This window comes from Pleurodeles waltl, chromosome 2_1, assembly GCF_031143425.1.
Source record: "Pleurodeles waltl isolate 20211129_DDA chromosome 2_1, aPleWal1.hap1.20221129, whole genome shotgun sequence".
Lineage (NCBI taxonomy): Eukaryota > Metazoa > Chordata > Amphibia > Caudata > Salamandridae > Pleurodeles > Pleurodeles waltl.
In genome coordinates, this window is record NC_090438.1 from 341,036,202 (window position 1) to 341,064,016 (window position 27,815).

General features: G+C 45.6%; 2 protein-coding genes across 3 annotated transcripts in view; both read left to right on the forward strand.

Annotated features, from left to right (window-relative positions):
- The window catches only part of GPR174 (G protein-coupled receptor 174), a 178,922-nt gene that overhangs the window by 57,155 nt on the left and 93,952 nt on the right, over nt 1-27,815 (forward strand). The gene's annotated exons all lie outside the window — the stretch shown is intronic.
- Nucleotides 1,544-26,381, forward strand: LOC138259699 (octapeptide-repeat protein T2-like). The gene is made up of 2 exons (XM_069207593.1): nt 1,544-2,069; nt 26,284-26,381. Exons 1-2 carry the CDS (start codon nt 1,544-1,546, stop codon nt 26,379-26,381), a joined length of 624 nt encoding a protein of 207 aa, XP_069063694.1.

Sequence of the window (27,815 nt, forward strand, 5' to 3'; positions counted from 1 at the left end):
TGATGGGGGTCCAGGTGTTGAGGGTAGTGGCTGGGGCTGTTGGTTCAGTGGTGGGCGGCGGGGTCTGGGGTCCGAAGCTGTTGTGTAGGTCGGTGATCTTTCGATGGAAGAAAGTAGCGAGGGAGTTGCAGAGTTCTTGTGAGGGCGTGATGGTGTTGGAGCTGATGTTAGGATTGGAGAGATCTTTGACGATGTTGAAGAGTTCTTTGCTGTTGTGGGTGTTGTTGTCAAGTCTCTCTTTGAAAGATGCCCTTTTGGTGGAGCGGATCAGCTGGTGGTGTTCACGGGTGGCGATCTTGAGGGCTGACATGTTTTCTCTGGTGTGTTCTTTGCGCCAGGTTTTTTTGAGGGTACGGTAGGATTTCTTGGATTCTTTGAGGGCGTCCGTGAACCACGGGGGTTTCCTGATGTTGGTCTCTCTTGGGTGGCTTCTGAGAGGGGCGAGGTTGTCGGCACAGTTGGTGATCCACTGTGTGAGGCTGAGGGCTGTGTTGTTGGTGTCGGTGGTGATGGCTGGTTGGTTATGGTTTAGAGTTGAGAGTAGCTGCTCTGTGGAGATTTTGTTCCAGGGTCTGCGGGGATTTGTTGTGTGCGAAGGTGGTGGGTCTCACGTTTGAAGGTGAAGTGGACACATCTGTGGTCGGTCCAGTGTAGCTCAGAGGAGTGGCTGAAGGATATGTGGTTGCTGGCGGAAAAGATGGGGTCGAGCGTGTGGCCAGCGGTGTGGGTGGGGGTGTTCACCAGTTGCTTGAGTCCGAGGTTGTCGAGGTTGTCGAGCAGGGTGGCGGTGTTGGTGTCATTGTTCTTCTCCAGGTGGAAGTTCAGGTCCCCGAGGAGGATGTAGTCTGGCGAGGCTAGGGCATGCGGGGTGATGAAGTCAGTGATGGATTCGCTGAATTGGGCGCATGGGCCAGTGGGCCTGTAGACGAGAGTACCTCTGAGGGTGGTTCTGGGGTCGGTGTGGATCTGGAAGTGCATGTGTTCGGCGGCGAGGGGGGTGTCTTGATGGAGTTCTTGTAGATGATGGCGATTCCTCCCCGATTTGGTTGGTGCAGTCTTTCCGGGCGATCTTGTAGCCGTCGGGGATGGCTAAGGCGATGTCAGGAGCCGAGGAGGCGTTCATCCAGGTTTCTGTGATGAAGGCAACATCAGGTGCTGTTGTGTCCAGGAGGTGCCATAATTTGATGGCGTGCTTGTGGACGGAGCGTGTGTTGAGGAGGATGCACTTGAGGTGGTTGTTGGTGCATGGGCCGGTGGAAGTACTGCAGGCTCGGTGGAAGGTATACTTGCAGGCTTGACAGGCGAAGGGTCCATGAGTGCGTTTGGGGCTGGCTTGGTAGCAGGTGGCTGTTCGCCCGGGGTTGAGTGCGTTGAGGGAGGCAGCGTTGTATCTAAGATGGGGGTTTTGAGTGCGGTGGGGGCCAGGGGTTCTGGCGCTGGGTGCGGACCAGGCGCGGACGGGCGCAGACGGGCTTGCCTTTGGCCGCCATAAGAGGGAAGGGGGGAGGAGGGGTCGGCTGGGAGGTGGGAGGGAGGGCAACAAATGGGAGCGGGGGCGGGGCCGCACAGGAGGCAGCGGCGGGAAAGCGGGAGGCGGGAGAGCGGGAAAGCGGAACAGGAGGGAAATGGAGAAATGGAGCAGTCAGAAGACAACAGGCGAGAAAATGGAGAAAGACAGAAGCACAACAGGAGAGACAATGGAGAAATAGAGAAGCACAACAGGAGAGACAATGGAGAAATAGAGAAGCACAACAGGAGAGACAAAGGAGAAATAGAGAAGCACAACAGGAGAGAAAATGGAGAAATAGAGAAGCACAACAGGAGAGACAAAGGAGAAATAGAGAAGCACAACAGGAGAGAAAATGGAGAAATAGAGAAGCACAACAGGGGAGACAAAGGAGAAATAGAGAAGCACAACAGGAGAGACAAAGGAGAAATAGAGAAGCACAACAGGAGAGAAAATGGAGAAATCAGAAGCGGAGTGCAAAGGAAAAACCTAGGACCTACAGACCAGTGGCAGGGGCCTGGGCAGGTGGAGCTGCAGCGGCGGGGAAGCAACCTACCCGAGGGTGTGTTTCTTCTGAGCAACACTATTTTTTTTAATTATCCAAATACTATTCACATGTAGGGATTTGGAGATAAAGTCCTCAATTGTTTATCGCACTGAAGCAAATCCTAAAGGTTTAGTATACAGGAAGAAATATAACTTACTTAACAGAAACAGACCAATAACACTCAACCATGGAAGCAGACTTTACAGAATCAGACCAATAATGCCTACACAACTGAAACAGTTAAGCCAACAGAATGGGATGTTTTTTGTACACAGTAAAGACAGCACTTGACCTTGCACCACCAGGCTAAGGCAAGACGTCTCAACGAGGGAAACACTTGCAGCTCACAACTGCTGTAATTTGCACACCATGAGCTAGAATCTTGGCAAGGCCCACTCAGTCTTCCATCTTTCCAGCGTCAATAATTAGAGTATCATGAAACTGGAAAACAACATTTACAACCCTTAGAAACATCAGAGTGCTGAAGGATTATTATGGTTTGTTTACTACACTTATTAAGAATACCTATTACTTAGGAAAGGATCAACAATGCCTACCCCCCACAGAAGCAGCCCCGTTCTATTTACCCAACAGGAACAGACCAATAATGTGTGCTTAACACAGGAGGACCAAGTATAAATATGCTTAGCAAATTAGAACAATTTAAAAACAATTTTCATACAGAGGCAGACCAAGACTGCTTAGTCTATTGAAGCAGCCCAACAATGCTTATGTAATAGGAATAAATGTCCAACAGAAAAAGAGCAGCATAAGTGTTGAGGGGTTGCTCAACAGGAGCAGACCAGCAATGTTTGCTTAACAGCAGCAGCTAAGAAAACTCACCCAACATGAGCAAACCTTAAATGCTTGCTCTACAGCACCTCACCAAACATGTTTACTCAGCAAGTACACTACAAGTAGTAGCCAACAAGAGCATATCAAAAATGCCTTATGGAACTCGGTTAAATAATGCTTATCCAACAGAAGCAAATCAAGCATGGTTGTCCTAACAGGAACAGAAGGCTTGCCCCTGAGGAAACAGTATATTAATGTTTTCCTGTAAGAGAATATACATGCTTATCCCAAGAAGCAGACTAAGAATGGACAATATTGTAACACCTAGAGTGGAAGGAGGAAACCTAAAAATGCTTACCGCAAATAGCATCAAAAGGTTAACCATTTAGAAGGATACTCCAAGTGTGTTCTGAACAGAAGTGGATAAAGAACACTTATTGTAGACTAGCCGAGAGAGTGTACCCCCCTCAGTACCGCACCAACACTACTTAAGGTACAGGAAGAGACACATGAATGTTTAATATGTTGGTGCAGAAAATGAATGATTATTCTAGGAAAGCCGATCAAAGCTTTCTACCGTTTTGATATTCAGCAATTATTTGGTGTGGCTCCCAGGTCACACCAATCTTTTTCTCATAAACTTTTGTCCACTCACTCAACTCTGAAGGTCACCTAAGCAGATACTGGACATGTAGAATGGGACTCACCATTATCCCAGTATCCAAGTATTTTAGTAGGGCTAAGGTTTCTAGTCTGTACATATGATCAACTATAATTTGGGAAGTGGGATGTTTTGTAGGTAAGTTTAAATTATACTGTCATTCTTCAATCGCCAACACATACATTGAAAGCAGAGCCATTTAAATCATTGTCTGCTGGCCTATGCAAAAGGCTATGCATTGTCTAAATTGATAGGACGCGGACTATATATTCTGCCTCTTTATAAAGGATTCTGCTCTTTAGTAAAACCTCAGACCTACTCAAAGAAGTGGAATTAGTGAAAACATAATATAGAAAACACTGCTGGGATTTAACAATACAAGCAGTATGTACGAGGTTTAGCTTCTTAACACTTATTTCATGCACGGCTTTGGCCCTAATCTAGAAAGTTATTTTGGGTATGCAAGTATTTGTGGGAATGACCAGTATGTTCTGCAAGTACTAGCCAGCAGGGCTCTTCACTTTTAGGGAGGAAAACGGTGTGATGGCAGAGAGAAGGCACAGGGAAAGTTTTCTCAAATGTTTCACGACAAAAGCATGGACTCGAATGCTACAGGTTTCAAAACCACTTTTTAGATGGTATCTTTTAAACAGAGCACTACAGGTCAAAAACAAAATGGCTGAGCACGCTTTACTATGATATGCTTTGCACATATTATTAATACGCTGTGCAATAAAGAAGAACTCGAAGGGGTGTATGAACTTCTGTAAGTGCACAAGTCAGTAATACAAGTTACCCAACACTTTTAAAAGCTACTCTAAGCAGACTAAGGCAACATAGAAGTTGTACACATTCAGAAGAGATGCCACAATTTAAAAAAAACTGTACAACAGACAGAAAAAATAAACAGTACATAAGGAATTCCCTAGTCCTTCAACAGGACACAGTCTTTGGAAATAGCAGACATCCGTTTTGAACTTGTACTGAACAAACACTGACAAAGCCAATAGGTCTAGCTTTGAGAATGTCTAAATTGTGTCTGACATTTACAAACACTGTTGAAGATTTTGCACAACAAATAGGAGCATGAGTCTTATTATATGTTGCGCGAAGCGAGATATGTTTTTCATTCTAATGATGATATTTCTTAAAGAATATCCATCATGTTAAAAGAAACAGAGCTAGCAGACTGCATAAAGTCTCATCATACAATGATCTCTAAATGTAACATTTTTGACTTCAACTCATATGCTGTAGCCACCTGACTGAAACTACCTGATACTTGTGCTTTATTATGACCCCTGTAAACAGAAGGTGACCTCTTCATATTTTGTCTGTGACACAATCTAAGTCTCTTAGATTACTCCTGTGCTATAGAAAACCATAAGTAGTATCAAATCAAATTTAAGATATCGTTCTTCATTTCTTCCTTTACCATCTGCTTGCCTCTCCTTTTTTTATGTTTCTTACCCCTGACACCTACCCCCACATCCATTTTACCTTTTTAGACCTGGCTATTGTGGCATCTTACAAAAAGCAACATACCTCCTTGACTGCTGCAGCCCCATGAGACTGGGCCCCTTCATACTATGACATCTGCTAATCATGTTTTGCCATTGTCCTGGGAAGTTTGGAGCTAGCACCTGTGTTAGGGTTTCATTTGACAGCCCCTGTCTGCTTCAACCATTGATTGTGTCACCTGGGGGCTACCACTTTTTACATTGACATCTGCTAAGCATGTATAGGTCACTATGGGCCAGATGTATGAAAGCATTTTGCATTCGCAAATGGTGCGAATGCCCGTTTGCGAATGCAAAAGGCCAGTTCAGAATGTATGAAATACATTCTGAACGCAATTTTAAGGAATCGCTAAAATAGCGATTCCTTAAAATTGCGACCCTGTTTAGAGAGTCGCAAATTGCGACTCTCTAAATTAGAAATCGCAAATAAGGATTCCTTATTTGCGATTACTTAGCACATGTATGAAGCAATTCCTAAATGCGATTTTGGCATTTAGGAATCGCTAATTACCACCAAGTTGAACTTGGTGGTAACCGTGTGCAAAATTTAAAAATGCATTTAAAATGCATTTTTAAATTGTACATGTAAAGCACACATGCCCTTTTGGCATGTGTGCACCTTACATGTCCCCCCAAAACATTTTGGGGTGCAGCAGAGGGGGCCTTAGCCCCGCAGCACCCTGGGGTTTTGCATTTCCAAAATTGCGATTTCTGGTTTAGAAATCACAATTTTGGAAATGCAAAAAATTAGCAGATATGGACCAACAGGCCCATAGCTGCGAATGGGGCCGGTATCGCAATTTGCGATTCAGTAATAGCATTTGCGATTTTTAAGAAATCGATATTACAGAATCGCAAATGTGATACATGGCACTTTGCGAGACGGAAATAGCGATTTCTTAAAAATCGCTATTTCCAAATCGCAAAGGGCCGTGATGATACATCTGGCCCTATGACTTTCTAAAACATAGGTTGAAAGTTCATTGCTTGACGTAAGCAGTAACAAGCATTCCAGATAAGATACTAGGGGCGGTGAGCAGCAGCTCCTCTAGAAACTACGTATCGGGCTGAAGACCCCCACGTGGCCTATTAGGCCTCACTTATCTTCCCCTTAGACACAGCTACCCTTCTTAGGTAACTATTACTTGTGATTTTAAAGGTCATTCTCTATGTCCATATACACCCTGCTTAACCCTTTCTGTGCCTGTGGGCTTGAAGATTATTATTATTTTTTTAAAGATCACCATTGTACATTCCCTCTAGGTTATGCAATGTTCGGGGAGGGTGGGTGGGAGCTCTGTATTTCCACCGCACCTCCCTCTGAGGAGGTACACAGCAGCCCAACCATCCTGACGGCATGAACATGCCCAGTCTTGTCCTGTTAGGCGCATAAACACAGCACACACCTGCATGACCGCCATTTTACACAACACATACACCTAGACACAAGGGACAGCATCAATGCACATAACTAACACATCATCACACCATGTCACAACACACATGACTCACTTACACCTACGTCAGTTCCATGGCGGGCTCCCAGGCGTCACCAGAAGTCCTGGTAACAGATGTGATGTCACTTCCGAGGGGGGGGGACAACTGTCACTTTTTGAATGATCAGTAAAGGTATCCTTGTTTACTACTGATGCATGCTGAGAATATAGTGCCTATTGATAGACCTATATTATTACAGCAATAGATTCCTTCCAATATGAGAAAAGTGTAGGTTTTTTCAAGTTGTGAATTATTTTCTAACCATTTCGTCTCTAATCCATTATCTGCCCTAACTTTTTAAGGGAGTATCAAGAAATGGGGCCAACAGTTAGAACAGAGCTCAGCACTTCTGTCATGTTATGCAGTTCCACTGAAAAAGATCATATATTTAACTTAGAATGTCTTCAGGACAGTGAATTAGCTGCAGATTGCATGTATTAGAAACAGCAACCACTACACATTCTTGGTCTGCAGCTCATCCACTAACTCATAGAAATTACTAATTTATTGTATGTGATTTAGGCAGTGCAGCTGCATAAAATTGGTGCTCTGCTCTACTACCAACCGGTGCTTGTGTCCCTGCTACACCCCTATCATATTAAACCTAGTAAAAGATATTTGAGGCTGTACTGATGTCTAGCGAATAAACTGTCAGCAATGCATTTTGAGGGTAATCAACAGGTTACTTGATGGGAAATCAGCAGCACGATGTATGAAGTTCCAATTCATTTGCAACCTGGGCTTCATTTTGCTGTGTGACTGATCTACTCATCATTCACGTCGAAAATGTGGATTCTCAGTAGGTTACAAAACTCCCTGCCTAACGAACTTTAACTAGGCAGGATACATTGTACAGCCCCCTGCGAATGCATGCAAAAACAAGGATGAAAGCCTGTAAGGACAGCAGACTTTACTCTCTGTGTTTTCATTCATTTGAAATGAACACACTTTATAAAAGCAACCCTTTCATTAAATGATCAGGGCTGCTTAAAAGAAATCACTTTCAATTAATGATTAAGGGAGTAGCAGAGAGCAGTCCTCTCAACTTCCTCCTGATCCTTCAAGTCTGCCTCACACTATCCTCAGAGGGGAAGCTGTCCCGAGAATGCTTCCACTTTGCAGATCACCACCCCAACTCAAAAGATCAATGGTTTGCAACTGCAATTGCAGTCACCAGCCACTGATTCATAGCGAATAGAGAGCGGATATCCATTTATCATCCTCCTGTTTGTGATTTGGAAGTTCTGCAAAAGTTACTGTGTAAGTGAGAATTACTTTTCTGACTCATCTTTAATTTTTTCATATTCCTAAACATGCTTGCAGTCGCAAAGCCTGTGATTGTACAAATTGCACGCTTTACAAAATAGTTTTGGATATCAAGCCCCAGGTTACTAAACATAAGAATATGTGTGTTTGTGCATGTGTTTCTGTGTATTTGTGTGTATGTGTGTACACACACAGACACTATGGCTCTCATTATGACATTGGCAGTAAATGCTGCCTACCGCCATGCTGACGGCCGCCAACATACTGCCACAGTGGCCAATATCCGTTCTCCATTTTATGACACACAAACACCAAACTGACATAATACAGCCACATACACAAATCCGCCAGACCAAAGGTCAGAGATAAAGTGGCGGTCCCAAAACCAATACTGTTACGCCAACAAAACAAAGCCCACCACAATATGACTCACGAATCACCACAACGGACATTCAACGGCGGTAAACCATTGGCGCTACATACTGCCACGCTCTGAATGGACACCCACATGCAAAACAACACCACATTGGCCAATACCAAAAACGCACACCTGATACCCATAGACACACCACACCCACCTGCCCACACCACTATAAAACACTCACCCACATTACTCACAGCTCTTTACGATTACAAATCAGAGCCGCCAGACTGACACCAAGACCAATTAGACAACTGGACACACACTACTTACATCCATACATTCCTCACGCACCTCACATTACACACCCCACCACATTACTTAACACACTCTCACCAACACACACCACACAACACCCATGGCGCCACAAAGCTACCCCCATTTCACTGAGGAGTTAAGGGTCATGGTGGAGGAAATTGTCTTGTTAGAGCCACAGCTGTTTGGAGCATAGGTACATCAGATATCCATTTAAAGCAAGATGGAGCTATGGGGGAGGATCGTGGACAGGGTGAATGCCATGGGACAGCACCCAAGAACAAGGGACGACATCAGGAAGAGGTGGAACAACCTACGGGGAAAAGTACGTTCCATAGAAGCAAGGCACCAGAACGCCATACAGAAGACTGGGGGTGGACACCCACCTCCTCCCCCACAGCTCACAGCATGGGAGGAGCAAGTACCGGCAATACTGCATCCTGAGGTACTCGCTGGAGTTGCTGGAGGACTGGACACTGGTAAGTCAATATTTGCTACTTATTACCCCCATACCTGCATGCCATCTCACAGCCTCACCCTCACTCCCATCACTCCACTCCACCCCACACACTGCACCTACAGATATGACTAACCACAATGCCAAGCCCTGCATGCGATACCAATGCATGGACACCCCTCCCAGCCCTACATGGACACCCATCACTAAAGCATGCACAGCATAGGGAAACTAACATTCCTACAATACATCACATACACAAGAAAAAGGTGGCAGGGCAACACCAACGATAGAGGGGAAGCCAGGGTTGTACAAATGCCATACACATGAAGCATAATACATCAGTTACATCCCCACAGGGACCCCATCCAATGTCAGCAGAGAGGAGGTGCCATGACTATCCAGTCCCCCAACAGAAGATGCCCGCAGTGATGACATTAACTCTGGACTTCTGGATCTGGATGACCTACCTGGCCCATTAGGGACCACTGGACAGCCGGTTACCCAAGCCCAATCACAGACCACCACAGAGCCTCCCCATCAGAATCCAACACCACAGCACCTGCCCAGCATACCCAGAACTCTGTCCCTAGGACACATCAATCAGCAGTGTGCCCACCTACACAGGGACCCCAGGCCACACTTCAACTCCAAGACAATCAGGGACCTGGGGAGGACTGCTGTGTGCCTGGGGAGGACAGGACCCGGGAACCGACCCTCCAGTAGGCACTTTCCAAGATCCTGGGAGCTTACCAACATACCCAGGACACAATGGGCCAGATCCTTGACAACGTGAAGGAGAACAGGCGGCTGCAGGAAGGACAGTATCAGGGGATCAGGGAGGACTTGCAGGCCATAAACACCACCCTGATCTCCAAAGCAGGGGTGCTGGCACCTATGGACCACTGCCTGCTCTGAAAAAAAAAGAAACAAAAAGGTTTCGGTATTTTTTCTATTTGCAGCTCGTTTTTCTTTAAGGAAAACGGGCTGCAAAGAGAAAAAAAAACTGCTTTATTTAAAAGCAGTCACGGACATGGTGGTCTGCTGTCTCCAGCAGGCCACCATCCACGTGAGTGCCTAGACTCGCTATGGGGTCGCAAACTGCGACCCACCTCATAAATATTTATGAGGTGGGTCTTTGCGACCCCATAGCGAGTCACAGAAGGTGTCTGAGGCACCTTTCTGCATCGCGAATTGCGAGTTGCAATTTGCGAGTCGCTATGACTCGCAAATTGCAAGTCGCAATTTGTGACTTACCTACATCTGGCCCTTAGCCTCTCCTGATTGTCCCCCTTCTGTCCCACTCAGTCACCTTGTCCACCTTAAATTGCTGTTGCTCCCCTTCCTATGGCCACTTGGACACTGCACCTGTGCTACAAACAGACTGGAACAATACCCTGGACTCTCCTCCATCCTCACCCCATTCCATTACACTTTTCCCTCAATTTGATAGCACTAAAATAAACACCCTTGAACACAACTCGAATACTTGTATGTCATGTGTTGAGAAAGTGTATTTATGGAAACAGTTACATCTATTGCAAATGAATTGTACATTCTGAGAGCATAGAGATAATGACCTGTAGCTGGCTGTAGTCAGCACATCAGTACAGAGTTGTCATAGCACCAACATCTGTAAAATGATAAACCATAGGTGACAGTAAGTAGAGGTCAAAGGTAGTAAATGCCATCATGCCACAGCCACACCTAATGCACCAATAGTCAAAGAAATGTGAAGTTGCACTGTCTCACCTGTGTTTCATTGGAAGTACTGATGGATAATTGATATTCTGTTGTCCTCATCCTCATCTTCAGCCTCTTCATCCTCACTGTCATCAGGGTCTAATGCAGCCACAGGGGCATCTCCTGTCTCCTCCTCCTGCAGAAAAGGTACATGGCACCTGAGGGTGAGGTTGTGCAACATGCCACCACTATCTGGCAGACCTGCTCGGGGCAGTAGCACAGGGATCCACCTGTCAGATGGAGGCACCTGGACCTGTCCTTCAGGCGGCTGAATGTTCTTTCGATGATTCGTCTGGTTCACCCATGTGCCTTATTATGATGTTCTTTAGCCCTTGTCCTGGCACTCCTGACAGGGGTCAGCAGCCACAATAGGTATTGAGGGACAACATTTAGCCACACACAATTCTATGAGGTTAACACCAGAGGCATACACTAACATACCCTGGGTGGGCACCACGGCTCACCTATTAGCAATAGTTGGGCCATCACATTTGGGATGCTGCTATGCCTCAGGACAAAGGCATCATGCACCGACAGAGTATACTTAGCATTGACGTGGGGGATGTACTGGTCCGCCAGGTACACCATCTGCACATTCATGGAGTGGAAACTTTTACGATTCCTGTACAACTGTTCATTCTGGCGGGAGGGCGACAAATGCATTAAGTGTCCGGTCAATCGACCCAATAATATTGGGGATATGTCCCGTTGCATAGATTCTGGCCTTCACAGTGGCCAAATCTTCCACCTGGGGGAAAGCAATGTAGCTATACATGTGTTTTATCAGGGCAGACAACACTCTTGCCAGCACGATTGAGAACATTAGCTGTGGCATTCCTGCTGCTAAGCCCACTGTCACTTGGAAAGAACCTGTCACCAGGAAATGGAGCACTGATAGCAATTGCACAAGCGGGGGGGTCCCAGTTGGATGACAGTCCTCACTTGTTTCCTGACAGGAGAAGACCTACACTTGGTGTGCTGCTGTGACCTGTGTCTGTAACCTCCCATGTCCCCTGTGACTGAGGAAAGCGCTCCTGCCCTCACTTCAGAGGAGTTGGAGCGACTGGTGGATGGGGTCCTACCCCATTACAGACAGCTGCATGCGCCTCCAGACCAACAGGTGAGTACACTTTGGCCATGATGCATGTGGCAAGGATCAATGGAGATGTGTGTGTAAGCATTGTGTAAGGGTGGGTGGGTGCATTGTCTGTTGGCAGTGTACATGTTGTGCGCTGGCCTATGTGTGTGCCAATGGTGTGGAAACTGGTATGGTGGGCCATTTTTGTGACAGGCTGGACTGTTTGTTTAAAGATGTTTTCCTGTCTGTATTGCCTCTGCAGGTCAGCGCCAAACAAAAGATAGGATTATGGCGTGCCATCGCCAAGGACGTACGGACCCTGGGCATCTATGGCAGGCAGGGCGGTGGAAGGACCTGAGACGCTCGGTACAGAAGACTGCAGAGGCCCAGCTGGGGATGGCCTTCCAATAAGGAAGGGGTGCCCGTTGGACCCTGACCCCCCTGATGGCTCGCATACTAGCGGTGGCCTACCCTGAGCTGGATGGGCACTTGAGGGCATCACAGCAGCCACAAGGGGGTGAGTACAGTGGGCATCAATACATAATTTGGCTGGTGGGGTGGTATCCAGGTGGTGGATGTGTGTTAGTCGGTGCCCCAAGGCCAGGCCAGACATTGCAGCGTGGGTCATCTGAAGGATAATGGATGTATGGCAAATACAGGTGACCTAGCTTGTTAGCAGTCCATTTCAGGCAGGGCATCATGGGTCCCAGGAGTGCTGCAGTTGGTGAGGTGTGGTCCTCATCTTGCCTTAGTGAATAGCCATGTCCCTGGCAGTTCAATGCATAGTGCTAAAGCCTGTTCCCTGTGTGTGATGGTGATGTGTATGCCAACTGTGGTGTTGGTGCAGTCATTGACCCAGTGTATCCTTTGTCTCTCTCTCTCTCTCTCCCCTTTTCTTGTTTTGTCATCCTGTCTTTGTGTGCATTAGCATCATATGGCAGAGGAGCAGGGGCACTGCAACAGAGGGAGCTGCATCACACATGACCCAGGAGGCAGAATTCACCAATGCCGAGAGAACCAGTGGGACAGAGGGTGAGGGGAGCACCATGGCGCAGACTTATAGGAGACAACACAGACTCTGATACCTCCTCCGATGAGAGCTCCCTGGTGGTGGCAGACACCTTTGTGACCACCCTAGTTGCAGGTACATCTGCCACCCCCCTACCAGCACTGCCCTCCCAGCAGCCCCTCAGCGAGTTTCCTGTGCCTGCTCACCCAGGAGGGAGGGCATCTCCTTTGCCCCAGGCACCTCAGGCTCTGCCCCAGTGAGCCCTGCTGCCCTGAGTGAGGAGGCTAATGACCTCCTGAGATCCATCTCTTCAGGGCAGTCAACCATTGTGAATGCCATCCAGGGGCTGGTATCCCAGATGCAGCAATGCAATGCATTCTTGGAGGACATTCACTGTGGATTGGCGGCCCAACAGAGATCGATTCACGCTCTGACCTCCTCTTTTATGGCAGTCATTGTCCCTGTTTCTACCGTCCCCCCTCCAGCTACCACTTCCCATTCCCATTCTCCTCAACCCCAATCCATCCCAGGCACACATACAGACGAGCATACACACAAAACAACACCCAATAGTGGCACATGCAAACACAGGCACCACTCTTCATCCCACAAGCACTCACACAAACACCATACAGTTGCAGACACAACAACATCCACTGCCTCCAGTGTCTCCCCCACCTCCTCTTCCTCCACCACTTCCCTCCCAGTCACGTCCACACTCACACCTGCAAGCACTACATCAACATCCACTACTAGCATCACCACACCAAGCCGAACACATACCTCTCTGACAGACACCTCCTCAACAACCGTGCACGTGTCCCCTCTGTCCTCTTCCAACCTGTCTGTCCCCCCTCTTAAAGGACACAAACGTAAGCACTCACACACCCAAAAGCCATCCACCTCACATCAGCATACAGCTGATGTACCTGCACCCAAGTCCTGCAGACATACACGTCCACACACACTCCCTCAACCTCCACTCCCATTACTCCTCCCTCCTCCTGTCCCAATGTCTCTAAAAAAAAGCGAATGAGCCTGCACCACCAGGCAGGAAGGGGAAGAGCCTATCCTGCTAAAGTGCAGGTGCTCTCCCATCTAAAGTTGGTGTGATTGGCTTAAACCTAATTGGCATATTTCATTTACCTATAAGTCCCTTGTACAGTGTTATCTCTATACCCAGGGCCTGTAAATTAAATACTACTAGTGGGCCTGCAGCGCTGCTTGCACCACCCTCTGAAGTAGACTTTCAAACCTGTCTCAGGCCTGCTAGCGCAGGGCCTGTGTGCACAGTTTTCTGCCACAGGGACCTGGCATCTAAATTTACTTGCCAGGCCCAGAGCTCCCCTTTTACTACATGTAAGTCACCCCTAAGGTACGCAATAGCTAGCCCTATGGGCAGGGTGCCATGTATGTAGAAAGGCAGGACATGTGCCATATTGCATGGCCTGTCCTGATAGTGACAAACAGCCTAACTTGGTGTCTCACTACTGTGAGGGCTGCCTTCTCATAGGATTGCATTAGAAATGCCCTGCCTTATGTGTAGGGGTATTGTCTGATTTATGAGGGGTAGCGTAGGCGTGTTTGGTATGGTTGTGATGGTGATAATAAATGCAGCTTACTAGTGTGGGTGTATTTTTTATTACTATCACAGAAATGCCACTTCTAGAAAGTGTGCATTTATCTGTGCTTATGACTCTGGTGTTTTTCAGCTTGACTCCAATCCACGTCCGGGCAGAGCGACAGTTGGGGCGTTTTGTGCATAGTTTTCAGACAGCCTGTACACAGGGAGGGAGGAGGTGTCACAGAGGTGCATCTGCATACTGAATAGTCTTCCTGGGCTGAGAGAAGGGAGAGGCGGGGCACACCTACATTTGTAAAGGCTGTGCCCTGGCCTCACACAATAGGGTTGTTAACCCCCCACTGATGTTTGGAGCCTGTACTGAAAGGAGAGAGGGGGCACTCCCAGAATCAGTTGTAACTAGCTGGAACCTCCTCTCCCTACCATTGCAAAACATTGTAAGGACTGAGTATAAGTATAGGGGAATTTTCCCCACAATTTGGAGACTCTTGGAATCATCTTGGAACTGGACACCAAAGGCTGAAAGGACTCACCAGGAACCGCCATGGACTGCTGCTGCTACGCTGACCTGCCTGGTCACTGTGAAGGACTTGCCACTTGCTGCTTTTCCCTTGTGCTGGCCTGTAACTGGGCCCTCCACCTGGAGACCTTGTCTTAAGATTCTGCTCCCCAGGGCAGGGTGCTGTGGCCCCTGACCCCTGCATCCATTTCTTGGGAAATGCGATTGCAGCGCGCGTATGGAGCCTTGGGAGCTTGTAGGCTCCTTGCTGCATTGTGCCCCTTTAAAAATGATCACCGCCGCAGCCCAGGCTTCAAGAGTGGCTTTGGCGCTTTGAAAAGCGCTCTTTTTGATGCCCCGAATCACTGCCGCAGCCCGGGCGTCCGATATTTACAGAGTGCGAGTCTCACGCACTCTTCAGTGCCCCCGGGGTACCGTCCGCTCCCTGGAGGGCCCCCGGGGCACCAGCCGCCTCCGATCTTTGAGAAGATCACTGCGGCGGCCCGGGAAGCTGGAAGAACACTTGTGCACCGCATCGTGTGCGGGCGAGTGTCTGCTCGGGCCCCAGGAGGGGTCCGATCTTCTTGTGGCTTCAGGCAGGACCAGGGGAAGGCGCAGGGAGTTCCCCGCATCCCCCTGGCCTCTGCGTTAGGAGCAGGATGCTCCTTTTCGGCTGGTAGTTAAAACGGGCATTATTGCGGCCCCCCCTTTTGTGGAAGGGCCAGTGGAGGCCCGGGGGGGCCCCAGAGATCGTGGGTCCCCGGAGGGTCCTGTCATTAAACCGGAGGGGGTGCGTGGCACCCCCCTCCTGCCCTAAGTTGTTTTTGCTGGCTTTGTCTCCCGCTGTGAGGGCCGGTTGAAGCCTGGGGGCCCCCAGTAGTCATGTCCCCAGAGGGGCCCGTCTATAAGAGAGAGGAGGTGCAGGTCGCCCTCCTCTGACCCCAGAGGATAAGGGAGGCCCCTGTTTCGCGCAAAGGAGCGCCGGGGGCCCCATTGTTCGCCTTCTAGGCACTGGAGGTGCCTTTATCCAACCAGGTACTGTCTAAAGGACCAATTTAGTTACAATCCAAAGTTCTTTCTACAGACTTTTATTGAATCATATATTACCTACATGCGTTTTATGATTTTTTACATATGTATGCAAATGTTCCTTTTATGGGCATGACTTGCTAATATGTTTTTCTAACTTGCCATGTGTTTTCTAATGTTCCTACTATGGGCATTTCATGATATTCTTATGACAAGTGCTTTAATGTGATAACGTGTTTCCTGACTACTGCTTATGTTGCAGAATATTGAGTAACCTGTGTGTTATTTGTGACTACTGCTAGTTCGCAGAGTAACTAATGTGTAACGTTCTGACAACTGCTAAGGTAGCAGGATACTTCTGCTTTGTGATGTTGGTCTAATATTTACGTTGTGTACAATACAGTATATTTTCATATAATCTGGTGTTGTGTTTCCTTTGTGGTGGGGATATTGCGTCACGTGTTGTGTGTGTTGTGCAAACGCTTTACACATTGCCTCTGGGTTAAGCCTGACTGCTCGTGCCAAGCTACCAAGGGGGTGAGCAGGGGTTATCTTGGACGTGTAACTCCCTTACCCTGACTAGAGTGGGTGGGTTCTGCCTGGCTGAGGTGCATAACCTAGCCAACCAGAAACCCCATTTCTAACAGGAACCTATTCATAAAATGAAACCTCTATGTGACAGACTGCCTCCACCTTCAGAATGTCACCTCACATGCTTCATCCGGGAAAAGCGGCCCAGTGGACTCCATGCTACTTTCAAATTGACACTTTGTTAGGGTCAAACGCGCAAATTGCTGTGTCCCTAGTGTAATCTCTTTATGGGCTTTTAACCATGCCCATCAGTTTGGTTGGTTCGTGTACTTGCCTTTTAACATTCACTTCATTTCATTAGTGAAAGGCATACACACCTCATGACTTTTCCGGTGTTTAGCCCTCCTCGAGCACACCGGCCAACTATGGAAAACATATGAGGTTTGATGTTTTCTGTATGAATTCTAGATTACCTTTTTATTTCGGAGGCAGCGTGATCTCACTGGGCAGTAATCGAGCTCTTTGCATGACATCGACCCTGTTACATGGATAATTGCACTTTTGCCAATACGTTTCACTGTGAGCAGACTTCTGTTTCCTGTTGTGACTCTGCTTCGCGCTCATGCTGGCCGTCGGCTCGCTTATGTGAAACTGTTTTTCTTTTCAGTTTATGTGGCAAGAAAAGTCCGGTTAGGAGTTTAAAATACTAATAGCTCTAACTTGAGCAAAAGCGATACCCACTGCATTGCAAATGCTTGGTAACATTATGGGCTGCTGTGTCAGCTTTCGTCAAATCTGGATGAAGTGATGGGAGGGTGCTGCCTGTTCTGGTTTTCCTGATGCAGGGTACTTCTACAAGAGAGAGCTGGGCTGCGCTTAGGGACCTATGGGGTATGTGGACGTTGAGTCGCTGGTTCAGGTAGGCTGGTCCAGTGTTGTGGAGGGCTTTGTGTGCGTGGTTGAGGATCTTGAAAGTGATTCTTTTCTCTATGGGGAGCCAGTGCAGTGTACGTAGGTGTTGCTAGATGTGGCAGTGTTGGGGTAGGTCAAGGATCAGTCTGGCGGCGGCGTTTTGGATGTTGATTCCTACTTAGTTCATCCATTGGTAATCACTCATTCATATCCCTCGGTTTTTGCCCACTATGCCTAAGTATAACCAGCAATTTTATAATCAGTGTTGGTCCTATGCAAGGATGAAAAATGCAGCCCAATATGTCTGACCAAGTCCTTTCCAGACATGAAAACAAATAACTCCATACTGGTTTCCGCCTATTTGGATCTCACCAGTGAGCCATAGGTTTAATCCTGTGGCACATTGGGCTTGTGACCCATGTCTGTGTATAATCTTTGCCTACTGTTAGGCTTAGGGGTATTCTAATAGATCAAACCAATAAGAGCAGGAGACAGACAGATCAGGGAAGGCAGGAGTGGTGAGTTTGGTGTTTCTCTGACTCTTGTCCCCCTTTTCCCTAATGAAAAGCATGTGCTCAGAGTTTCTGTCACTCTCTGTGAGCAGAGTTTTGAGTATTAGCAGTGGAATCCACCAAGCGTTTCCTGGAACTCAGAAGTATCCCTGGGTAATTCAACAGTAAGCCACAACAAAATATTTTATATCCATTCCTTTAGCTCGAGTTTCAGGCAATGAGATGTTTTTGGAATTATCTTGCTTCCTAACTTACATGTTTTAACATTTTGAATTGTTATGCTTTTAGTTTTTTACTATAATTTAGGTTAGTTTATTTTCTAAGTTTTTGCTAATATACTTTTATTAATTTGAGAATGCAACATGGAAGGAATATTTAAATGAAGTGAGAAAAGAAACATCTTGAAGGATTCTGTCCTTTTTTAATAAAATAGTGACTTTGATAGATATTTATTGTTTAAAGGAAAGGTATTGATTTCATCCTCCAAAAGTATATTCTCATATTGCCCTAAAAGATAGCAGGAGTCATACATTTCACCATGCATGTCAAAGGACCTTAGTTGGTCAGCATGTACTAGTGAGAAGTGGATTCCCAAAATCAGCCTACTCAGTTGTACACATCCTATGAACATTGAAACATGAACATATATATATTCATAGCGCCTGATTCACAAATATTTTTCTTTGAGTAGATACCTAGACTACTGAAATTCAGGGGAATAGCAGAAGTTCTACAAGAGTAAGTTACATCAAAATCTTTGTGAAGCAGAACCCCCGGTATTCTCTGAAATTCCTGGCACACTCCGTAAGCATCCGCACTGAGTAGCTTCCACAAACTGAATGCAGAGGAGATAGTAAAATGTGACATATAATATTTCATTTTCTAAATTTCATTACGATACGATAGTTCAATAAATGACCTTTCATTCTTTCACACAAAGTGGGAGTACTCGTGTATTTCTAGAACACCTTCACCAGCGGCTCCTCCTCGGATATTGATGTCAAAGTTTGTATTTACCAGTATGAGTGGAAAACTTAATGCAGCTGTCAATGCCTACAAAAATATAATTGAGAGGGTGTTCACTTGCTTACATTTCACTTTCTGCCCACTCCCTGACTTTTTCTCAGGAACGCACACTTCTTCACATGTAGGTGGTATTTACAAATGTGGAAGATAAACAAATGTTGCGTAAATTGCCCCTACGTACACAACACTTACACATGTGCAATAGGGGCCTTTTGGAATTTCCACCATTTAACTCCTCAGTAGACTTATGGAAAAATCTTTATGAATTGGGAATATTTTTGTATAGCTTGGAAACATTACATGTAGAATTTAGCCTTTGAACCACTATATTTTAACCTGTTTTTTTTAAGTTCTCATAAAGATTTGTTTATAGAAGGCATAGTAGCTTGTACATCTAAAATAAGTATGAGTAGGTCAATATGTACTGTTGTTCCTTGGGAAACATGAATATCTGCTGAATACCAACAGGCGCTGCAGATTTATTTGCCTTCATATAACAAAAATAATGTTGAAACAGGCTATTCATTAATAATCCTCTGACACAAACATATTAGGTACTATTGTGAATCCTCCACTGGCACCTGTAACAGGAAAAGGTAGAACTAAAATCTATCTCAAAACAACCTCCGATAGTACATTCAGTGGCTTCATTGTGCCACATTAACTTTATAGCCTGCAAAAGACTTTGGTGACAGCTTGAGTACCACAACACTCACAGAGAGAAATCCAATCAATAACGAAGGAAACCTATATGAGCTTGAAAGATACATAGGTAAGCATGTAGAAAATAGAAATCATTGTTCTCCATTGTTTCAATAAAGTAACAACATGCAGTCCAAAATATAATTAGACCATAACCAAATTACACAGTATGTGTAAATGTATACATTATAGTGTTACGCGCAATACTTTATACACACAAAACATTCTTCACAGATTCCACATTATTTATGCCTTTAATAGCTTCACAAACTGTAGATTTTCAGTAACAATCATGTCCCACAATAAATATATTGTGATGAAACTCTAATCGGACTTAAGTTGTAAAAAAAAAACAATATTAAGAATTCCAGCTCCCCAAATTTGTTTTACGGGAGCTCCGCATACTGCCACTGCTGCGGTTTGTAGGGGTTGCCCAAATCCACAACTGTTGCTCACTGTGGAGAGCTGGGAAGACATATTAATGTAAAAACATCTGGGATGGAAAGAAACAGACATGGTGAAGGTGTGAAGTAATAAGCAAAAAAGGGCAGAACATAGGGGTCAAGGCTCAGTAGAGCCAAGAGCATATAGGAGTGGCTTGCTAGGGTCACAGTATCAGACACTCAGCAAGAGGTATAACAAGCATTTGCATTGCAAAGGATCTCGCATTTGCTGGAGTTACAGCTATTAGCGTTGTAAACTCCTAACCGGACATTTCTGCCACATAAATTGAAAATGAAAAGTAAAACAGTTGACATAAATGAGCTGATTCAAAGCGCAACGGCATCAGCGTGAAGGAGCACACAAAAGGAAAAAGAAGTTCGCTCGCGGTCAAACGTATCGGCAAAAGTGCAATTAGCCATGTAACAGGCCGTGACTAAACCACCCGAAGGAAGGACAAACGTAAAGCATTTACCAACTAAAATAAAGGATTTTTGAAGGGCAAGTCCATGAATGAGTGATAGTAATGGTTGTGCGGTGGGCATGGTTAAAAGCCTAGATACATACCAACATGTCAGAAAAGCACCACTTGGGGGCTGCTATGCTCGACTTAAAAACAAAGGATTTTTTACTAGGAAGCTTGTTGCAGAGCAACTGGGAGGGTGGCAAAATGCCACCACACTAAAAGTGAATCTCTCTGACTATGACTGTGAGGCGCAGATACAAATTAAGATATATCTACGGAGGCCATATAAAATGCCTTTATGCCAGGAAACCATCCCATTCAACACACAAGACTCTTGGGAGCAGGGAGCACTAGGTGTAGTTCACTAGCACAAATACTGCACTTTCACTTTATTGCTAGCCCACGAGTTCCAGCGAAAGAAGACATCGAGCATGAAGGACTTATTTCTGCTCTTTGACCAGTCTATTTGCACTTTAAGGCAGTGAATCCAGCTGGCTCTGGCATTGGCGGTAGCGACCACAGGCGGGATTGCCTTGGAAGTAGCTGGTGACACTTGTTTTTTTTTAAGTACTGCACTGTATTGCCAGCCCCCACACGGTTACAGGGGAAGACACTGTGCTCTGCACTCTGAGCTGACTCGAATGCCATCACATGGGAGCATCCAGCCTTGCAACCAGCCAATTACATTAGTTCTTTTTATGTACTGTACTTCTATCCCCTGAGGTTACCAAGGAAGTGACAGAGTGCTGACAGAGCGTACAACAGAGCATCAGAATCAAAGGCACAAATCACGACCTGCTGCAGTGCCTTTAGGCCGCAAGCTGGGATGACTGGGGAGCAGGATAAGGAACTCTGTCTATTTACATATACGTATATTTTTTATCAAGGCAATACCTTTAGCAAGCTGGGTAGCAAGTTGGTCTACAACCTTGCATCATATCTTCTCTACTCGGAGTTTCGTTTCACTGCTATCACTATATATATTAATAGTACGATTATTATACAAAAAGTAAAAAAAACATGATCTCTTACATGGAGCGCTAACGATACAGTTTTATTAAACAAAGTGAATATATCCTCCAGAATCAGAAAACTTTTTTAATTAAAACACTTGAGTTAAGATGTTATATTTCCCTGAGTGTAATTGAAAACGTCTTCCAGCAAAATTATTTCAACAAAGAATTCCTTTATTCAGTTCTCATTTTAGCTCCATATACCTTTCCAGCTTAAAAGATTAAACTTGTGAAGTTGCCAACACGTGTTGCGCCATATAGCAGCATGCAAGCCAAGGGCTTTTTCAAGGCTGTTAAAAAAAATACATGTAGACCAGAATAAGGATATATTCAAATGAGATATATGTGTGGTTAGTGCTAATCCTCATTCGTGAGAAAACACCACACGTGTTTTGATGATTAATTACACCTTGAAGATTCCCAAAAGAGTGCACCATGAAAAAAAATTGAAAGTGGAAAGCCGTAAGTGTCAAATACAGAATGAAGATAGCACTAATTGAGATTACCCCTCAAATAGAATTGTACACAAAGCACTTTAGATCTTAGCGCAATATGCTGATGCGAGAAACCAGTACATTTATTTCTCCTTATATATAATATAGTTTTAGCTGGTAATCTACAGATAATGTACTTATATTTTGCCTAATTTTATTCCTTTTCGCTTTTTATTTCTGAAAAGCTGAAATGCAAAGACGGAGACATGAGGAGCAGGGAAGCATTATGGATGGTCGTCCATGTAGCGCACAGAGCAAGCCTGGAGTTGCGGACAGTCATCGCTGCAGGACAAAGGACAAGTTGTCCTTGTGAAAGTCAGGCCAGAGCTTTGTAGAGGTACTCCCCGTGAGCAGTCACTGCTATAGAGTGAAGGATCGGGTTGACGGAACATCGCAATGGCGGGCAATGCAAGAGACAAGCTTTTGATGCCAACAGACCCATTTTCACTCGTGAAGAGCCCAAAAATGTCAGTTCAGCTTCACTGAGGCCACTTGGGGCCTTAGTGTAGCTTACCTGAAGTTTGTTTTAGCTCTTTGCTATCAGGATCTCTTCCCGGCTCCTCGCGGCCCTCTCCACCATGAACGGGACTCTTTGCGCTATACTGAGAAGGTAACTTTTCAGCTGGGCTAACCTGGTCCCTGTATCCAACTTGTGCTCCATCGTGGTCAGCTTGAACTAGTGACTTTCTCCCTGTCTTGCACAACCAGATAGCTGTGAGTGGCACATGGGTTTTTGGCCCTATTTTCAGCTAAATCATTACAATTGCATATCTCTGGTTCTACTCATTGTATTTTTGTCATTTCAGTCTTGATGTATTTATTACATTTTGCTCTATTTTTCTAAAGTAGTGTGGGATTTTTCATGTGCTGTATTTCACTTTAGTACCGTTTGAAGTCTGTATAAATACTTTACACATTGCCTCAAAGTTAAGCCTGACTGCTGTGCACCAAGCTACCAGAGGATTAAGCAAAGGGTAATTTGGGGTTTGCTTATGCTTCACTGTTGGAAAATGGCCATCTCTGAAGGGTTACCCCAAACTTTTTGCCCTCTGCTAACTGGTGCTAAAATGTATGTGCCCCCTTCTCTAACCATGTGTGTAATTGGTGTACACCTGTTTGGTGTACCTAGATACTTGTAAGTCCCCTGTAAAATGGTATACCATGTACCCCGGGCCTGTGAGTTAATTCTACTAGTGGGCTGCAGCACTGTTTGTGCCACCCACAGAAGTAGCCTTTCAAACCTATCTCAGGCCTGCCACTGCAGTGCCTGTGTGTGCATCTTACTGCCACTTCTGGTTGGCATTCATTTACTTAACCAATTCCTAGCCTTAAATTCCCCTTTTAATACATATGTCACCCCTAAGGTAGGTCTTAAGTAACCCTAAGGACAGGGTGGTTTGTACGTAAAAGTTACAACATGTACTCTTACGTTTTACATGTCTTGGTAGTGACAAACTGCCTATTTAGTTTTTTGCCACTATGAGGCCTATCCCTCTCATAGTCTAGCTTTGGGAATTCCTTAATATTATTTTAACCTGTAATTCCTTATCAGAGAGGAGTAGCTTTTTCATGTTTCATATCTTTGGACTGGTAATGACAAATCCTCTTTACTGGTGAAGTAGGATTTGACATTACTAATTTAGCAATGCTACTTTTAGAAAGTGGGGATTTCTCTGCACTTACTGCTCTGTGTGACTGACAGTCTGTCTCCAATATACGTCTGGGCTGGGCTGGGTGACAGCTACATTTTTGCATTCCCTCTAGACAGCCAAAACACAGGACATTTAAATGCATCTGCATTCATCTGCATAGTGATGGGTCTTCCTGGGCTGGAAGGAGGTACTCACACTGACGCCACACAAAGGACTGCTTAGCCCCCACAGATAGCCTGGCAGACAGGACTGGGTTGGAAGGGATACTTGTGCACTTGGGAGAGCAGCTTCGAAGTCACCCACACATCAAAGGCACTTTTGGGTACCTGTGCTGGGTCTCTGACTCCCTGAAATCTGACTCGTCCGAACCTTGAACTGAACTTCTGCCAGAAGGACTGCTATGCTGCTTAAAGGCCTGTACTGGACTGCATTTCTATAAGGACTGCTTTTCTGCTTGTTTCCCTGGTGCCTAGTGCTCACTGACTCTGCTGGACAGGATCCAGTCTTCCCTCCAAGTGATCTTCAAGGGCTTGTAGCCTTGCCCCCAGTTCCTAAAAGTCTCAGGGCCATCAAATGCTTTTACTGTAACAGCACTGCCATGTGACCCTGAACCCGGCAGCTGAAACCTGCCAAGAATACATGCCTCTTTCCTCCAAAGATAAGCAATTCACCCTGGGAGGCCCAGCACTACACTCTACAAGTCACCAAGCCATTCCACTCGCAGAGATCAGCACTCCATGCTCACACCTCACCGCCCTGTAAGCAGAGCTTCCACATGACAGTGGCACCTCAGGCTGTGTGCAGAGTGGGTCAGCTGCATTCCCTTTAAAAGTGTTGCCCGGTGAACGCAGAGTGCAATGGCTACATCAGATCCACCTGAGTCGCTGTTGACAAAGCTGGAATTCAGCACAGTGCTTCTGCAGCAATCCTGAGCTGAGAGGTCAGGACAGGAGAAAGATCATCGCCGTGAGGTTCTCTTCCTGACTATCAGACACCAGGGACTCTCCTCAGTTCTCCCCAGCGCCCTGAGCATGTACTGGTTCACATCAGACCTTGGAGGTCCTTGCAGCTCCCCGCACTCTCACTGACAGGTGGTGGAGTCTGCCCTTGCAGCCCAGTTTCGAGGGACCGTCCAAGGGTTTGCTGCGTTTATCCCCGCTGGGGACTGATAGCCGACCTGGCAGTGGACGAGTTGTTCCACATTCTTCTATTGTTTTGCATAAGGTAGGATGAACCGGTTGGCGAGACTGTAACTGCCCTATCCATTTCTCCAGAACTTGCAAACACCCTGTCTCTTTGCCTACTTAAAAAAAACCGCTTTGAAAATGAGAGTTCCTATGACACTCAAGAACTACTGAGCACTGTAGTTACTGACATTCTTTAAATGTACATATCTGGAAAACACATATTGTATTCTTATCTTTTGGTCTCGTTTTGCTAATAATACAGACAGCTATTTTTATAAACCTGTGTGGATTCTTTTTGTGGTGTATTCATTGTGTTACTGTGTTTGGGTGTGTGTTGCACGACAACATTACACATTGCCTCTTTAGATACGCCCAACTGCTATGTGCCAAACCACCAGAGTGTGGGCACCGGCTATATTTAGTGTGTACTTAACTTACCCTGACTAGCGTGGTGGTTCCTCCCTGGCATGGGTGAATACCTCAGCCAACCAGGAATCCCATTTCTAACATTCACCCTGACAAGTATTGTGTTTGCTGCTTGACTAGGGTTTAAACCCCTTCAACTAGATACTTAATTTCTCACAGGCACCAAGTACCTTATGGCAGCAGCCCTCCTTCCTGTACTCTCTTTTGTGGTAAAAAGGTACTGTTTCCAGTAGAGCGTGGTCTCTGTAGCCCATGTGCAATAACTTCTAAGTTTGAAACCACAGCCCACCCACTTTCTGACAACCCTAAGAATGTGGATGGTACAGGTAGTGTTTTTCAACATGCAACTACTGCACCTTCTGGGTCATGTATTAACTTGCCCACAACAATCCTTCTTGCGGGTAAAACAGTGTCCTAAGTGGCTGTCTACTTCCTCTTGCAGGCAAAGTGGCATTATCAGTGACTGCTCACAAGCTGGATTGGAATTAGGGTCCGCTCATTTTAGCCGTGGCTCTGGTTAGTTCCAATAGAAATTCCTCAGCAATAGCATGAGCCATGCAGTCAACGCCTCACGGCTGCATCTACTTTCTAGGGCCCGCATTGTTCTTTGCGTATGTGAGAATAGTCACTGACCAGCCTCTTCTTCCATCCAAAGGCTTCCCGTAAGGCTTGAGCAGGCTGGTTTTGTCAAGAGGTCATCGCACACCCTTTCCCCCATTCAGCTTTGACGAGAGCCCCCTTCGATAGCAATTGTACTCTACGGCCTCCCCGAACAGCCGGATAAAGACATACTGAGGTTTTCTTACTCTGTGGCAAGCCTCATCCTTCCTTTATCCCTCTCTTGAAAGAGAAGAGGTTGTCCCATTACCCATGTAGAGAAAATTTTATTTTTTCCTTTTTTCACTTTTTTAAGTCTTGCCTACAGACACATATCTGTTGTTGAAGTCCTATTGTGAGTAACACAATATATGGAATGAACTTTACGTCATTCCTTTGCTCATCACTGGATGACTCTCTTGCTATTGAGTTCCCTGTTCTTGATTTTATGTTTTTAGGGTCGAGCCTGCGTCGCATGCGCTCGCGCATGCGTACGCAGCTAGACGTTTTAGTTATCAGAAAAGGGCTCGGAGCCCTGTCAACATCACGTCAGTGATTTTCATTGGTTTGTGGGCTTGCCTATTAAAATCTGCTTGCTTTCATTAGTCGAAGGCATGCACACTTCATGCCTTTTCCGGTGCCTAGCCTTCCTGGAGTGCTTCAACCAACTACAGAAAACATGCGAGGCTCGCTGTTTTCTGTCCGGCTCGTGGACTACTTTTTCTCTATTTTACTAGCGCTATTTCGCTTGGCAGAAGTCGAGCGCTTTACACAGTTAATTGCACTTTTTCGGGTTACCTACATAAATACACTTTTGCCGATAGGTGAAAAGTCGGGTTAGGAGTTTACAACGCTATCAGCTCTAACATGAGCAAACGCGAGACCCGTTGCATTGCAAATGCTTGTTTTTCCTGCCCCCTGCAGCATTACTGCTTCACCATCATTTTGATTTGATAGGAAAATGCCATGGCTAACATGTAGGAACTGCTTTTTCCTTTTTATTTTAAGCACTTTCACTGAGTGCATTCTTTCCCTGCTGCTTTTGACCCTCTTGATGCATTGCTTTTTCACTCCTCCCCTTTCCACCCACTTTATAATGTTGTATTAACTTTTTTCACAATGCTTTTGCAGAGTTCAAGCAACTGGTCAATGCTGTGGGGCTATTATCTTTCCAGCTCGTCCATTGCTCCCCCACTAGTTCATTGCGCCCCACCTCCCTCTTTCCACTCTGCTGTATACTTGTTATCATTTTCTTTTAATTATTTGTGCCAGGGTCCAGCAGTTGAACTGTTTTTCTGGGCTCTTGTTTCTTTTTATTTGTGTGGCATCCAGTACAAACTTAATTTTTAATGTACCATTCAATCCTGGCCGTAATGAAACAGTAAATTAAAGTAAAAAAGAAAATTTAAAAATGTCCACTGGTGCATCAGCACCCATGCACATGGATACACATGCACATGCACTCATGTTGGAATGGGTTTCATCATACAGATATACGATTTCAGGATGGCTTCCTGAGCATGCACATGTGTACTGATGCATCAGTGACCATTTTGGACATTTTCTTTGTGCGGTGCAAACAATGATTGGGAAAGCCAATAGCTCTATGCTTCATAATAAAAGGTAAAAACTATTGGCTTTGCCAATGCTGGTTATTCTTTTGAAGCGTATTATCCTTAGCCTATAGAACCTATAGAAATTATCAAAGACCTGCTACCTTCTTGGACAATTCTGTTTAACATCTGTTCCAGAGTTCAGATATTGTGGCCTGATGACATATAAAGGGGTTTTCGATATCAAAGACTGAAATTGCAAGATTGCAGGCTTTATGATCTCACACCCCATAGCTGCAAGGTATCACGGGTAAGATGCAGATACAGTGGAAATTTCAAAAGTCTGTGTGACTAACAATGTTCACTTTGTGAATCCTTTCGAATCATTAGCGAAGCAAAATAGACAACCCACTTCCCTAGCATTTCGCAGCACAATA